This window comes from Manacus vitellinus, unplaced genomic scaffold, assembly GCF_001715985.3.
Source record: "Manacus vitellinus isolate BGI_N305 unplaced genomic scaffold, ASM171598v3 scaffold_4_pilon, whole genome shotgun sequence".
Taxonomy (NCBI): Eukaryota; Metazoa; Chordata; class Aves; order Passeriformes; family Pipridae; genus Manacus; species Manacus vitellinus.
The window spans coordinates 33,363,786-33,377,511 of record NW_021940604.1 but is presented as its reverse complement, the minus strand read 5'-3'; the positions used below and the strand labels follow the sequence as shown (position 1 = coordinate 33,377,511).

General features: G+C 38.2%; 1 protein-coding gene across 2 annotated transcripts in view; it reads right to left on the bottom strand.

Moving 5' to 3' along the window:
* The window catches only part of CEP162 (centrosomal protein 162), a 44,847-nt gene extending 34,482 nt beyond the window's left edge, over positions 1 to 10,365 (bottom strand). Inside the window, exons 1-4 of one of the 2 annotated variants that reach the window (XM_018078276.3) lie at positions 10,252 to 10,365; positions 9,560 to 9,645; positions 8,589 to 8,692; positions 4,900 to 5,038 (exon numbers count right to left, since the gene is read on the bottom strand). In XM_018078276.3, the coding sequence (XP_017933765.3) occupies positions 4,900 to 5,038; positions 8,589 to 8,648 (199 nt within the window). In that variant the 5' untranslated portion in view covers positions 8,649 to 8,692; positions 9,560 to 9,645; positions 10,252 to 10,365. The remainder of the gene's footprint in view (positions 1 to 4,899; positions 5,039 to 8,588; positions 8,693 to 9,559; positions 9,646 to 10,251) is intronic. The other variant, XM_029962802.1, reaches the window with a different exon arrangement.
* Between the last annotated feature and the right edge of the window lie 3,361 nt (positions 10,366 to 13,726).

Sequence of the window (13,726 nt, the reverse complement as noted above, 5' to 3'; positions counted from 1 at the left end):
AGAATTAAGTTTTAGATAACAGTACCTATGCTGAAAACTGTGCTCTCACGAAACTCAGATGATAGTCTCACTACCTCCTTTATATACCTTAGGCTAGCCAGATGATTCGTATGAAGTATTTTTTCCTTGTTTAAATTGTCAGGGTGGAAGAGGCTTCTAAACTGACTAATTCAGAGAAAACTCATAGTTACAGGTCTTTTGAATTTACCTTGGCACAAGAGACAGAGTAGTCTAGGAGATTAGGCTACATACCTCTGCCACCTAGAAACAGGAGCATGGGGATATGTGACCAGAAACTAACACAACTCCAACATCGAAGATGACTAAACATTTACTGGGAAACAAAGTGTTGACAGCATGCCTTCGGTTGTACATAATGCAAACATCTGATACCTTTTAAAAGTAATTTGAAATTTAAAAGTAATTTAAAATAACTACCAAAGTCTTACCATCGCTCATATTTCAAATATTAATCCTAATTTGAGAAATAAATTAATTTTTAGTGTTTATCTCCCAGACCGAGATGCTTTATAGCTATTCTATGAAAGTGAGGCTTATGAAAACAGGGCAGCACATACATTCTAGAAAGCTAACACAGGGAAATATTTTACAGGCTATATACTAGCTCACCAACATGATCTAGAGACCAAGTGCCAAATATTTCATTGCCATGGCTCTCCAAAGCATTATTGATCTGCTTGAATTTAACACCAACGCCACGTTTAAACTAGTACAAGTTAATTGATTGTGTCTTTTAGAGAAAAGTATTTAATGGATCAATGCTTATAATTTTTAATTATTTTTTGGAGTTTCTCTTTGGACAGCATAAGAAGTGACTTCATATGAAAGGCAGAATCTGAAGTTACACTGACTAAAATAATCCTACAGATTAAACAATTCAAGTTTGTCATTATTACACCAATCACTGTTTCCATTGCAGGGGCAGCATGCACAGAGCAGCACACTGGTCAGCAGAGCAAAAAGAACCACATCAATAGAAAATGAGTAAAATGCTTATCTGACTGTGGTCTTTGAAATTAAACAAGTAAAACAATGAATATTAATATTTCTTGAGTATATAATACAGAAAGTTTAGTAAGCAGGTATTTACTAGAGGTGAGAGATTTTTGTTTAGACTTTCAAAGTTACCCCCCTCTCTTCCCCAGGCTTACATTCAACACTGACTGTCCTACTGCATCAGTATAGGTAGTGATATAGGATGTTACAACAATTGAGCAAAAGTTCACGCAGTTATTAGTTTCTTCTGGAAATGACAAATGAAGTAAGTGGCAGCTTGTTTTCAGTGAGAACACAATGGTCAAATGGACAATTTGCTAAGGGTTTTCTATAGGAAACACAGTAGTAATACAAGGTTAATACTAAATAAATATATCAAAACATATTTAATCAAATACCAGACTGGGAATCTGAATGGGGACTCTTTTGTCCACTATTTTCCACTATTTCAGCATGGTTTTCTGTCAGTTTCTTCTCTTTTCTCACTTTAACAAATTTTGTTTGAAAATCTTGAAAAGACAAACAGCAGGAACAGACAGGCAAGCAAGACAGGACAGGAATTCTTATTATCCAATTTCTTTTTTATCATTTAAACAACAAAAGCAAGTAGAAAGGACATTAGTTAGAGGTAGGTCTTTAATGTGCCCAATATGGAAGACAGTGTCTTGAATCATAATTTGCACATTTCAGTTTAAAGCTGAAGAACAGAGTTTAAATGTGCCTAGAATAACTAGTGGAATTATTTTAAAATGGAATTGTTTTAAAAGAACTTTATAGTTCTCAGCCAAATGAATAGAAGTAACCTACACTGTTACCATTAATCTACAAAACCTGGCACAAGATGCGTTGGGGAAAAAAAAGACAAAAATAAATGTACAGCACATACTTAGTCTTATTCTCTTTGCCTTTCAAGAAAGCATGATATACATACCAAAGCAACTCAAAATTAAAACCTCAAACTGGAAACAACCTATCAGCTTGGTGTACTGCACAAGCTAATTAGACAGACTTTGTTAGGATAACAATATATCTCTATACAGTGACACCCAAACACACCAACTGATAGATATGGAGCATGTATTTGTAATGCAGTGCCACACTGTGGGTGGAGCTGGGATTTATACATTTACATAAGTTTGATTCACCATGATAAAACTCTTCGAAAATACTAATTCTAAAACTCTTTAAAAATACTAATTCTATACTAATTTTTGATAATGTCCTATCTGCAACCAACACGGAGGTTCAAGCCTAGGAGAATACAGACGGATCTCCACAAAATTTCAAAGTATGCCAACATTACACTTTTCAGAAATTAAATTCAGCTTATTTTCATATTTGTTACCATCACATCAGTATTTTTATTTTTTCCCACAGGACAATTGTTTTGCTATTTAGGGGACATTTAATAACCTTATGAAGAACTACAAATCTAAATTGTCATCTCAGTCATCCCATGCACTTCATCCACTATTAATACATCTGAGCAACACACTACACAACAGACACCTGCTGAGGAATATCAGATCTGGCAAAACTGTATTTGATAAAGTACTTGGAAGCATTAAAGACAAACAGAGAGACACACAGAGCAAAATAGCAGCAGCTCTATAAGCCTATCCACGCTGAATTTCTTATTGTCACCTGACCTGTCAATTTAAAACACCCATAAATGTATCTACATTTATAACTAAAATCATAGCACAGTTTGTGGTGCGTACAGACGTCTAAATCCTCCTCTATGTATGGGATTCATAATTTTCAGTTATAGCCAGATGAAACTGCCAAGGAAAACTCAGTTTATCCCAAAGGTGGCCAAGTTCGTGTCTGCAAACGTCTCTCTTTTTACTCTAAGCTAACTGCCCTCCAACTAAGTCCCTGGTTAGCAGAATGGCATTCATCATAGTACACATTACGCAATTGTTACCATTTGCAAGTGTCCAGTATGACAAATACAGCCCTTTCCTCTTGGGATGATACAGCCAGGACATCCGCTTCATGCCACAGACTATCCTCGTCTTGCCAAGATAGAAAATGGAAAGCCTTCCAGTAGGAATTAAAGGCCTCTCTGCCTGGCAATATTAAAGTCCTAGCTCGGACATGGTTTACTGCATATGCCCCACGAGCGTGGAATTCTATGCTGAGTGGTGACAGAGGGGTAAATGAAATAAAACTAATAATCTGGCTGGCAAAAGTGGTGCTTGGATAAGAACTCAATGCACAGATCTAGCATATTTGGTGTACGTTCCTATATTCTCACTTTTATTATGTCCAACTGCCAAGACGTGTTGGACCTTTGATTCAAAAAGCATTACACAGATTACTTTCAACTTCCTCCCAAAAAATCCAGCCCCTCACCAAGACTGTGAATATGAACAGGCTAGCTTCTTTTGCATGTAAATTGATTCCATACTGGCAAAACTGGGTAGGCTCACCATTTGAATGTTTTTCTGTTAAAGGAGGTTTTCTTAAGAGAGACCTTAAAAAGCTTACCAGATATTTCCATACATCAATAAACTGCAGATCAAACTTGTTTCAGTTCTAATGGCTTTACCTCTAGGTAAACTACATAGCTGATAAGATACTCTTAATTTAAAAAATGAAAGTGGTGAAATTTGCATGGAACAACTTGATATAATCACTTTGCTGCTTCTGATTCTGCTTTTAATTTTTCTTAAGCCACACAAGCACTGTTCTCTAAAACTTGTAATCACCCTGCCTTTTAAGAACCCATTCCAGTGTGTTTTGTACCATGAGAAGCATCAAAGTCGGGTTGCCTCAAGCATCTCAGAAAAACCATGGAAACATGCTGAAATTCTAACATCACCAGACGAGGTCATGCTAACCTCTTAATTCTCACACTGCCCAGCAAGAACACTCTGTCCTTCCATTTTTTGAAAAGCTCATAACTACCTGATAAGAACTTGCTCATATCCATCTGAGTTTTACAGCAACATCTTAAAAGGCCAGAGACAGATAAGAAGTCCAGGCACCACCTATTAGGGTTATGCCTAAATGGCACAAGCGTTGACTAGGATTTGATTCCTAACTAGGACAACACCGACAGGACAGAGCTATGCTAAAAATTAGAGACTACCTACAGTATTTTAACTCTGTCATATGAAAAACTGATTTTTGTAACTTTCTGTTATAAGAAATACAAGTCATGAAAATTAAGCCCCCAGTTACTACAAGAACAAGAGGCAATCACCCTGTGGAAACTCACTACTCGTGCACTTTACTATCCAAGAAGAAAACAATGGAGAAATGAAAAAATAGAGGCAGAGACCTTGCAAACAATAATATATTTTCTTCCAGAACTATATGACCATGTCAGTACTGAACAATCACGCCACCACAGCCCATTTCACCTTAAGCCATGGCTCTTGGCAAGGCAAATGTTGAGGATACTGACATATACATCAAGCTGATGTTGAAAAGTTTTTCTATGGTTTTCCAACCTATTACAAATGTTGCAGTCAGCATAAGTCTATACAAATTGGTCTTTTTCCTCTATAGTTTTGAAAACAGAAATATATAAAAAGGCAGTATAAAGAACAGGTTGGCTACAAAACATATCTACCAATATTTTAGCAGAATTCATAAGTAACGTTTTCTAATTATTTTACTATTATAATGTGCTTATTCTTTAAAAGTTTCAGTAACTCAAAAGCTACAGAAAAAAACAGCAGCTCACAGCTTGAATATGAACTCTTTTAAAAAATACAATTCTATTTGAGTTGTATACTTTACAAACTTGCATTGTAATGTTCTAAAACACTTGACTGGCATCAGCTTGATCTGAAACCAGGCCTAATATGCAGTATGAGAAAGAACTAGCCTGACCCCCTGTGGCCAAAATATCACAAAACTATGTATTACCACCATCATCCAAATCTTCCTCAGATATCCACCATGGCATTGAATTCTTTTTCTTCCTTCCTTTTTTCCTGGGTTGTCCCAGTGTCTCAAGGATGCTGGACTTTTTCTTTGAATTTCCAAGTGAATCATCTGAAAGAGACTGAATCAATTGCATACAAGGTTAAAGAGAGCTTTTATATTTTCACATTGTTTAACTGTTTTTCAGCCACTCGATTCTGGACTTTTGAGTCCAGATGCCTTTCTTTACTCCCCACTGTCTGCCTTTGCTGTATATGCATGACAAAGCTGATTAAGAAAGAATAACTATATTCATGTGGCATAAATACTGAGTATTATAATAACCCCACTGCCAGAGTCTGAATATGTTAAAAGCTAATAGAGAGTATATGTTCAAATGAATAGCATAATCAGCTCTTTTTCAATTAGTTACAACACATAAACCCCAAAATCCTGACTACATCCCTGAAGATAATAAAGTAAATCAGAAACAGTTTTGCCTTGTTTTGTACATGAACATTATTAATATTCGAAAAATAAACATTCTAGCTCCCAGCAAATCATATTTCAGAAATTAATTTTATACTTTGTATTCATGGAATATAATAGAAATGCCAGAGCCATTCCTACCCAACTGTGTATTAAGCTTTCTATGTGTTAGTCATCCACACTGATTTTGACTGATGGCTTAAATCAACGCAGAGAAGGTCTATGAGTATGAACATCCTATGAATTTAAGTTACTGAAGAGTAACAGGAAGGAAAACACAACTAACCTCTGCTCTTTTCCTTTATTTAATAAAGGCACTTTGTGGCCTACAGCAGGTTCAGCATCACAATTATATGTCCAGACACTGAACAAGGAAATACACTCATTAAGCTTGAGCAGTAAACTGGGGTTAAGGAGAGTGGAATATTTTTTATCTAAATTTTTAGCTATAACTGCTGAAACCAATTGTCCTATAGTGTCTGAAAGAACACAGTGAATAGTTAGCATAAGCCGTAAACAGTAAGAAACAACAAATTCACAAATTAAATGTATCATATGGCAAAGTTTCAAAAGCTTCACTTTTGTAACAGTCACAAATAAGAAAATGTGACAGTATAAACAGAATGTTAGAGGCAATAGGATTGTGGGTACTTAATATGTAAAACATAAGGGTATATTTTATTAAAACAAGCCTCTGCAGTCCACTGCCTGATTCCTATTACATAAAAGCACTACCATAAAAGCCTACCTTTACTATATGATTAATGCTTCAACCTATATGTGCCTAACAAGAACATCCATAAATCAAATGACAATTACATAAAACAATGATTTAAGAAAAATTATAATATCATCATCATCATCATCATCACTGCTAGGCTTCACGAACGAAGATTTGGGAAAGGCTCTATCCACATTTGTTACAGGCACGCTGGTGACTATTAAGGCCAATACGAGATAGACACGTCTGATTGCAAAAGGCACAGCAGAAGAACTCCTTAGGTGGTACATTCTATTCTTATTAATATCTCTGACCAAGAACATCTTTAGAGCTTATGGTTTCATTTGAGAAAAATAAATGCTTGTCATACAGACTAAGAAAGAAAAAAGTGCTCTGAGCCTTGCATTTTAATAAAACACAATTTTAATAAATTATGAAACTGCTAGACAACCGGATATATTGCAATTTCTTTAAGTTGGCTCAGTGACATAGAACAAAACAGCTTTACATTCCTGACGTATATCCTATAAATAACAACTTCCTTATACTAGTCACCCCACAAGTACTAATGCCAGTGTCTCTGAAGGTCAGAATGCCTCCTGCACTAGAAGCACTGACAGGTGCTTGCAGCAAGCTCTGTTATCACTCGCTCTTTCTTTTACAACTAACAGTATCCTCTGCTCTGCAAGCAGAACTTCAGTGATGCTCATACGCCTTAGTGTATTGTAACTGAAGAACCTGAAACCCCCACAGGTTGGTCTTAAGTTCTGGAAACTTTCTGTGTCCACCCATCTTGTCAACTGCAGACAGTTGGGAAAGAAATGCTGACACAAAAATATTGGCGCATTTTTCTCAACATGTCAGTTATCTTGATAGTGAAACTTCCAGATTTTTCCCCTTCCTTCGGAAAAAAAGTAAATAAATAAAAATAAATCAACTTTTGAGAGATTTGCTTAAACAATATTAAGTCTTCCCCAAACTACTGAGAAACAGTTTTTATTACTCTCCCCACCATTATCCCCTAAACACAAACATCACCTACAGAGAGATTTCAAACAATGGAACACATCAGCTTCTCATCTTTCTCACATTAAAAGGCCACACACTTTTTATTAAAAAAAAAAAAAAGCAAAGACAGGAACATAAAAGAGGATGCATGTGTAAAAGTAACAGAGAGTAGACACTATGGTTGTTATGTGAGTCTGTATCCAGCTGGCAAAACACAGAACAATGCACATTTTTAATGACTCGTTTCGTAGGTTTAAAATAGTTTTAGTTTGAAATGAAGATACGAGTTGTTAATAGTTACATTATCTGGAATGTGCCAAATACCACTTAGACTAAGTTAATACAGCTATTGTGATTTTTTTTTCTAACTTAAGCATTCTCAATGTGGGCAATAGCTGAGGAGCAAGAAGAGCATGTCAAATGAGGAACAAATACAAGAAGCAATCATATGCAGATTTTTGACAGATGCTCAAAACAAATAAAAGAATAAACCTTTTTTCTCTTCCCCAGAGCAACTCCCTTCATAACAACAGTAAGTAAAGAACTTTTGAAGGAACTGCACAGGCTAATTTTTAAATTCTACTAATATTAATAATTTTCAGTGAATTCAGGAGTGTTAACTCAGCTACATCATCAAATTAAATAACTTTTAGTAGTCATTAAATTGTAGCTCAGCCTCTACATCAGAAAAACTTCAGGCATACATTATATATAACAGACTCCAAGAATATTCTCTGCCATCACTAGCTATGCTTATATAAGGTACAAAATCTAGTAAAGGCCTTATGTACGTGGTATATATATTTTAGAGTTACAACACTGTTTGTCTGATAGACTGGAGGGCTAGTTCTGAAATTACAGGTCTAGTTGCAGTGAAAAAACATCCCTAGTCAGGGCATTTCAGTCATGTCTTAGCTTAAGTCATAACTCACAGACTTGCATGATTTTGCCTGTACTCAAAATCATCAAGTGCCATGAGGAAGGAAATTAATCTAATTCAAATTTTCTAATCACTACAACGTGCTTCATTTTATACAAGAATTTTCAACTAGACTTCAGTGAAAGTAAGTACTGCATAGAAAAATAAGGAAATTTTTAAAACATAGCTTGTGTCTATACACAGGAAGAGTTTTAAACCTCATTTTTAATTATATATCAATTTGAAGCTTCTATTACTAAGTAACACATGCAATAAAATCAAAGCAAAAATCAAGAAGCAAAGGATCTTTCTGAAGATACAACCTAGCAATTACAAAATATTTATTTAATCACAAAACTGTTCTCTTGACTTCAATACAGCAAAATAGCATGAATTAAGTTTAGCAATTAAAACCTTGCAAAGATCCACACATAAGACCGCTATGTAAGTTATGTGATAAAAGCACATTGAATCTCCAATTTCATATTCTTCCAGATTCAAATTTTCTCAGTATTTTAACAGAGAAAAGGGATGTGACCTTGCCCTCAAACATACCTCTTTCAGAAACTCTTCAAACTGCTCATCTAAATCTTCTTTTGAAAATCGATGAGCCATAATCTTCAACTGGATGTTACCTTCCACACAACTGAGTTTAAAAACTAAAATTTAAAATAAAAACAAACTTAATTGAATGCATTCTGAAATTAGATGTAACCTGGTGATTTGCTTGAATAGAGAGCTATAAGCAAAAAAAAAAAAATCCTGAGGGATAAAACATCATTCCTCCCATCCTTAATCTAAACTGAATGAGACATATTAAACTTTTACTGAATGAGACAATCACTGCAGATATACCTAAATTACCAAAATTTCTTATAAACAAAGTACTCATTTCCAAAACAACAGCTTCAGCAATTAAACTTTGAGGGACAAATAAAATATGATTCTCTTCAGCAACTTTACATTTTTCTTCAAAAAACAGCACTCTTGGCTACCCACAGTTGATTATTTTGTCAATAATCAAAAAAGAATATTTGTAATATTCTGCAGTAATATTTCCCATCCATTTTAGGGGCTTTTAATTCCTTTCTTTTTTTCTCCAAGACTGGACACATCTGGCACTGTAGGTTTTGTTTCATCATCTCTGCTGTACTTAGGACTTGGTTATCAATAAATATATGAAAATCTTTTAAGATTAGAGAATGAGATTTGTTTTGATCTACCGTGACACAGAAAGCCAGTGGCTCGTGCCTCCCTCCCATTCCCAAGAGTCTGCATTGATTTTTCAGGTACAAAATAAGCCCCACGCTCAAAAGGCTACAAAGCTTTTGTGTATCACACTGCTCAACACATATGGCTGCCTTCAAAACTGCACATGTATCGCAGCATTAAACTACCCTAGCATCTTCCAGGCTGAGAAGTGCTATGTAAACATAAAAGGGCTAAACATTTGCAGAAATGCTTTTACCATTAATAAAAACTTCTCCCAATATGGAGCCCACTCAGTGCACAGGACTGTTACCTACCTAGTAAATTGATTTTGACAGGCGAGTTGTGACAACTGCTTCCTGCTTTCACTCCTTAAGCATCCATAGACCACCCGACACTTTGGCTTTGGCAGTTAAAAAAAAAAAGTTATATAGCAGACTGCCCAGACTTTGAATTGAATAAGATATCCTTATGTAAGCATTTGGACAATATCTCTGAAAACATGGTAAGGAGATTAAGAATGCTCCCTCTCAGGACACACATAATCCAGTACCCTTTTATACTTTTGCATCAAAGAACACTTGACGCTAAATGTAAGATGCTTTAGCAGTTTACTAGCTGTGCCAACTAATTCAGCAAGTGGGAAATACTTCATCCTAGCCTTGCCAGAAAAACAAAGTGATTCTTCTGACATTTATCTGTACTTCTGCCTACCTTATAACTACAGCTTTTATAAAAACTAACATTATAAAGCTTTTTCAAAAGGACAACAAATACGTCAGAAAATTTCCGTAACAGAAGATCAGAAACACTGCCCTTAACAAATACATTTTTCAGTCATGCCTTTAGACTTGGAGGCTCACAAATGGCTTTGTGCACAAAACAAAGGCGGCACTTGCTGGGATATATGCTACAACACAGCAGCGCAGGAAGTAGTAGTTTTGAGGAGGCATGGCTAAACCACAGGGATGAGGGAAAGCTTAAAACAGCCCAACTCATTTCATGTAACCTTTTAATCATTGCAGCCGTGACCTGATCCTCCGGCGGCTTTCCCTGGAGCACACGCAGGCTGGCACACGGCAGGGCAGGGGCTCGGACACGGGCGGGCAAGGCTCGGCTCGGCTCGGCGGCCCGAGGGGCCGCTCCGGGGAGCGGCGAGGACGGGGGAGACGCGGTTCAGAGCGGGACGCTGCCCGGCAGCGCACCTGGACCGCGTCGGGCCCAGTCGGCGACGGCTGCCTCGCTCCCGGCGGCGCGGTTGCCTGGGAACCCTCCCGGCCACCGTCCGCCGCCAGCAGGGACCCGCGCCACGTGATCCCGCCAAATCTGCCGGCTCGGCTCTGCCCGCCGCGGACGCACGTGACAGGAGCGAACGGGCTCTGGCGGCCATTCCGCCGCGGGAGAGCCTGACGGGAGGGGACGGCTCCAACTGGCCATTCCCGCGCGGGAGAGCCCTGACGGGAGGGGACGGCTCCACTGGCCATTCCCGCCGCGGGAGAGCCCTGGCGGGAGGGGACGGGCTCCGCTGGCCATTCCCACCGCGGGAGAGCCCTGGCGGGAGGGGACGGGCTTTGCTGGCCATTCCCGCCGCGGGAGAGCCTGGCGGAGGGAGTCGCGAAGTGGCCGGGCGTGCGGAGCGGCGCCCCTGGCGGGCGGCGGGCTAGCAGCGCCGGCGGGTCCGGGGGCGGCCACGGCGGGATTTTGTTGGGTAAACTTCCCTGTCCAAGCATCCAGGAGCCACTCTGGTGGTCGCACTCTCACCACCTGAGCTGGGACCGAAGCCTCTCCACAGCAACAACACCCCGCACTCACGCAGTCAGACAAGGTTTTCTTCCGGCTCGACCGCACAGGCTTCTCCAGAAGTCGTTCAAGTGATCCTTTGGGAAAGCAAGAAGGAAAAAGTTAGAAGTGTGTTGCTTTCCCTAATGCAAAGGTCAAACTCAAAGCAAACCTTTTCGCTTTTACACAGAAATCCCCTCCTAAAGCTTTCCTAATGTTTCAGCCTTGGTTGTCGGCCCTTGTGCTTTTAATACGTTTTAGCACATCTCTGGAAATGTTTAAAATAGGCAGAGAAATTAATGACCCCTGTTTCCCTGACCACTGTCTCTCAAATAACCACAGAACAATTGCAGTCTGTGCTTGCATGTGCTCTCCAGTGAGGGACTGTCAGTTGTGTTTGTTGTGAGAGTCACGTTGCTTTAAGAATTTTTATGCCAATATTTAGTAAATGGCAAAATAAAACAAGTTCGCTTAAGAATACAAATGAACATTGTTCACACACACACACACACACATTTTGATTCTCTCTTCAGCAGACTTGGAACAAAAAGATTTTGAAAGGAAGTTTTCTTTGGTAAGTGTTGGATACTCATCGCAAGTGAGAAACTAGTTAAAGTCCTATTACTGTCTCATTTCCTGTTAGCTTGAGAGATAAAGACAGTGCTTCCAATATGGTCTTTATGTATCCCAGATTTTTTTATGCTAGTATAAATTATAGTTTAAATTCAAAGAAGCAAAGAAATATGGGCTCTGTATTTTCCACACAAGTCTACAGGAATTACTTTGCTAAAGGTGCTGCAGCACTTCTTTCAATCAAGCCTATTGTCTGCAGATGGAGTATTGTATTTCTATTTGCAAAGTATTATTTTTCATCTTTGTGGGCAACTTCTGCTCCTCTCTACAGAAAATGTGGGATTTGATCAAGGACAGGACGCCCACATGAACTAATATACTAGAACAATTTGTTACACGTGACAGCCTACTGATGGTGAAAACATCAGTTTCCAACATTTACTCTTTTGTCGCATGAAAAAGCATGGAGTGAGGCATGAGCATTTAAAGAGAAATATGGAAATTAATTAAAAGAATGTCAGTCTGATGCTGCATGCCTTGATCCTTGCTCAGATTTAAGCCAATGCAAATTTTACTGTTAACTTCAAAGTGATAGCTGTGACATCATTCATTGATCATGAGAGTTACTTCATGTATGATCAAATAATCACATCAAGGGCTTGGTCCTTCAAGCTGCTAAAAAACTGTTGCACATTGAAGCTTTTCTATTTGCAGAAATATGTTCAAAGAGCCTTGTACAAAGTATAGAAAAATGTGCAGAGGAATCAATGCTGTTGGAAACCTCAGTGCCCATATGGGAAAGAAAAAAAAATTCAAACCACTCTTGATGACTGTGGTGGAGAGGAGGCATAGCCTGGTGTTGAAATGTCATCCAGTGCATTCAAATAACATGCACAATAGCCACTTAAAAAGATTTTCATTTCCTTCTAATGCCAACCAGTTGGAGCAGTTTTCTCAAGAGCTCTTAACAGTGGAGCTTGAAAAAGGGGAGAGCAGGGCTCACCACAAAGTTCAACCAGGAACATGGCAATTTGGGCAGCAATGCTAGTAAAGCAGAAGGATGGACACGAATTCTGAAATAGATCCTGCTGGACAGAGCCCCAAATTATAAGGTAACATTGTGGCTCTGCTGGCATGTGTGGGAAGCCTTTGTTGACTTCTATGAAACCAGATTTCACTGCTGTAGTCATTAGCTTCTCATTTAAATGTGTGGCATGTGTGCACTTAGCACATATGTTTTTCTTGCCAAAACAGCAAAAATATAAGGCTTCATGTGTTAGTATAGTAATTTCAAAATATTAACAGCAAAATTAAAAGGAATAATATATCCACACTTTTGTTTCGTTGTCTAATTTCAGTTTTGTATCATCTATAAATGTCAATGGGGAAAAAGACATCAAATAAAAAAGAAACAAAAATGTCTGCCACATTCAGTTTGGCTGAAGCTTTGCATCAGATAGTATTTCAGTACTGAACTTGCAGATATGTGAAATATGAGATTATGATAATAAATATTTAACCATATTCTTGGTTATGTTTTTCTAAGGGTTAACAGTTTTCTACTGAATGAAAAGCAAACAAACAGTGGTGAACTAAGAAGTTAAAACTGCATTCTCTGTGTATACCCACTGTGATTAATACTTCCTTAAATGACAATGCAATAAAAACCCTTTCCAGTATACGCATCAGAAAAAGGATTCCCTAACTACAAGTTGCACAGAAAATTGGAAAATCACGTGGAATGTATTTTGTGTGAGAGAAAATGGTAGTTAAATTAGGATTAGTTATAAAATAGTTCACCCCACTATAATTTCAGTTTGGAAGCACGTTTTTAATATTTTCACTTTTGGTTCACTGCAGGTCTTATTTTGTTCTGCCACTGATCACCATAGTCCTTGGATCCCAAGGGTTGGATTTATGGTTGACTGTGTTACAGTAGCTAGACCGAACTTAGCTTCTCACCCTACGGGTTTTTTCCATCGTGCAGTTTCTCCACGGGCTGAGAACTGAATTCTGTGCTGTGTTTCAAATTATCCCAGAGACCCAGATTGGTCGCGAATCTTGTTTCCGCTTGTGTCCCTTGAAGGGAGCTGCAAAGTCTGGAGTTTGGAAGCTGGGCTGTCACATTTCTG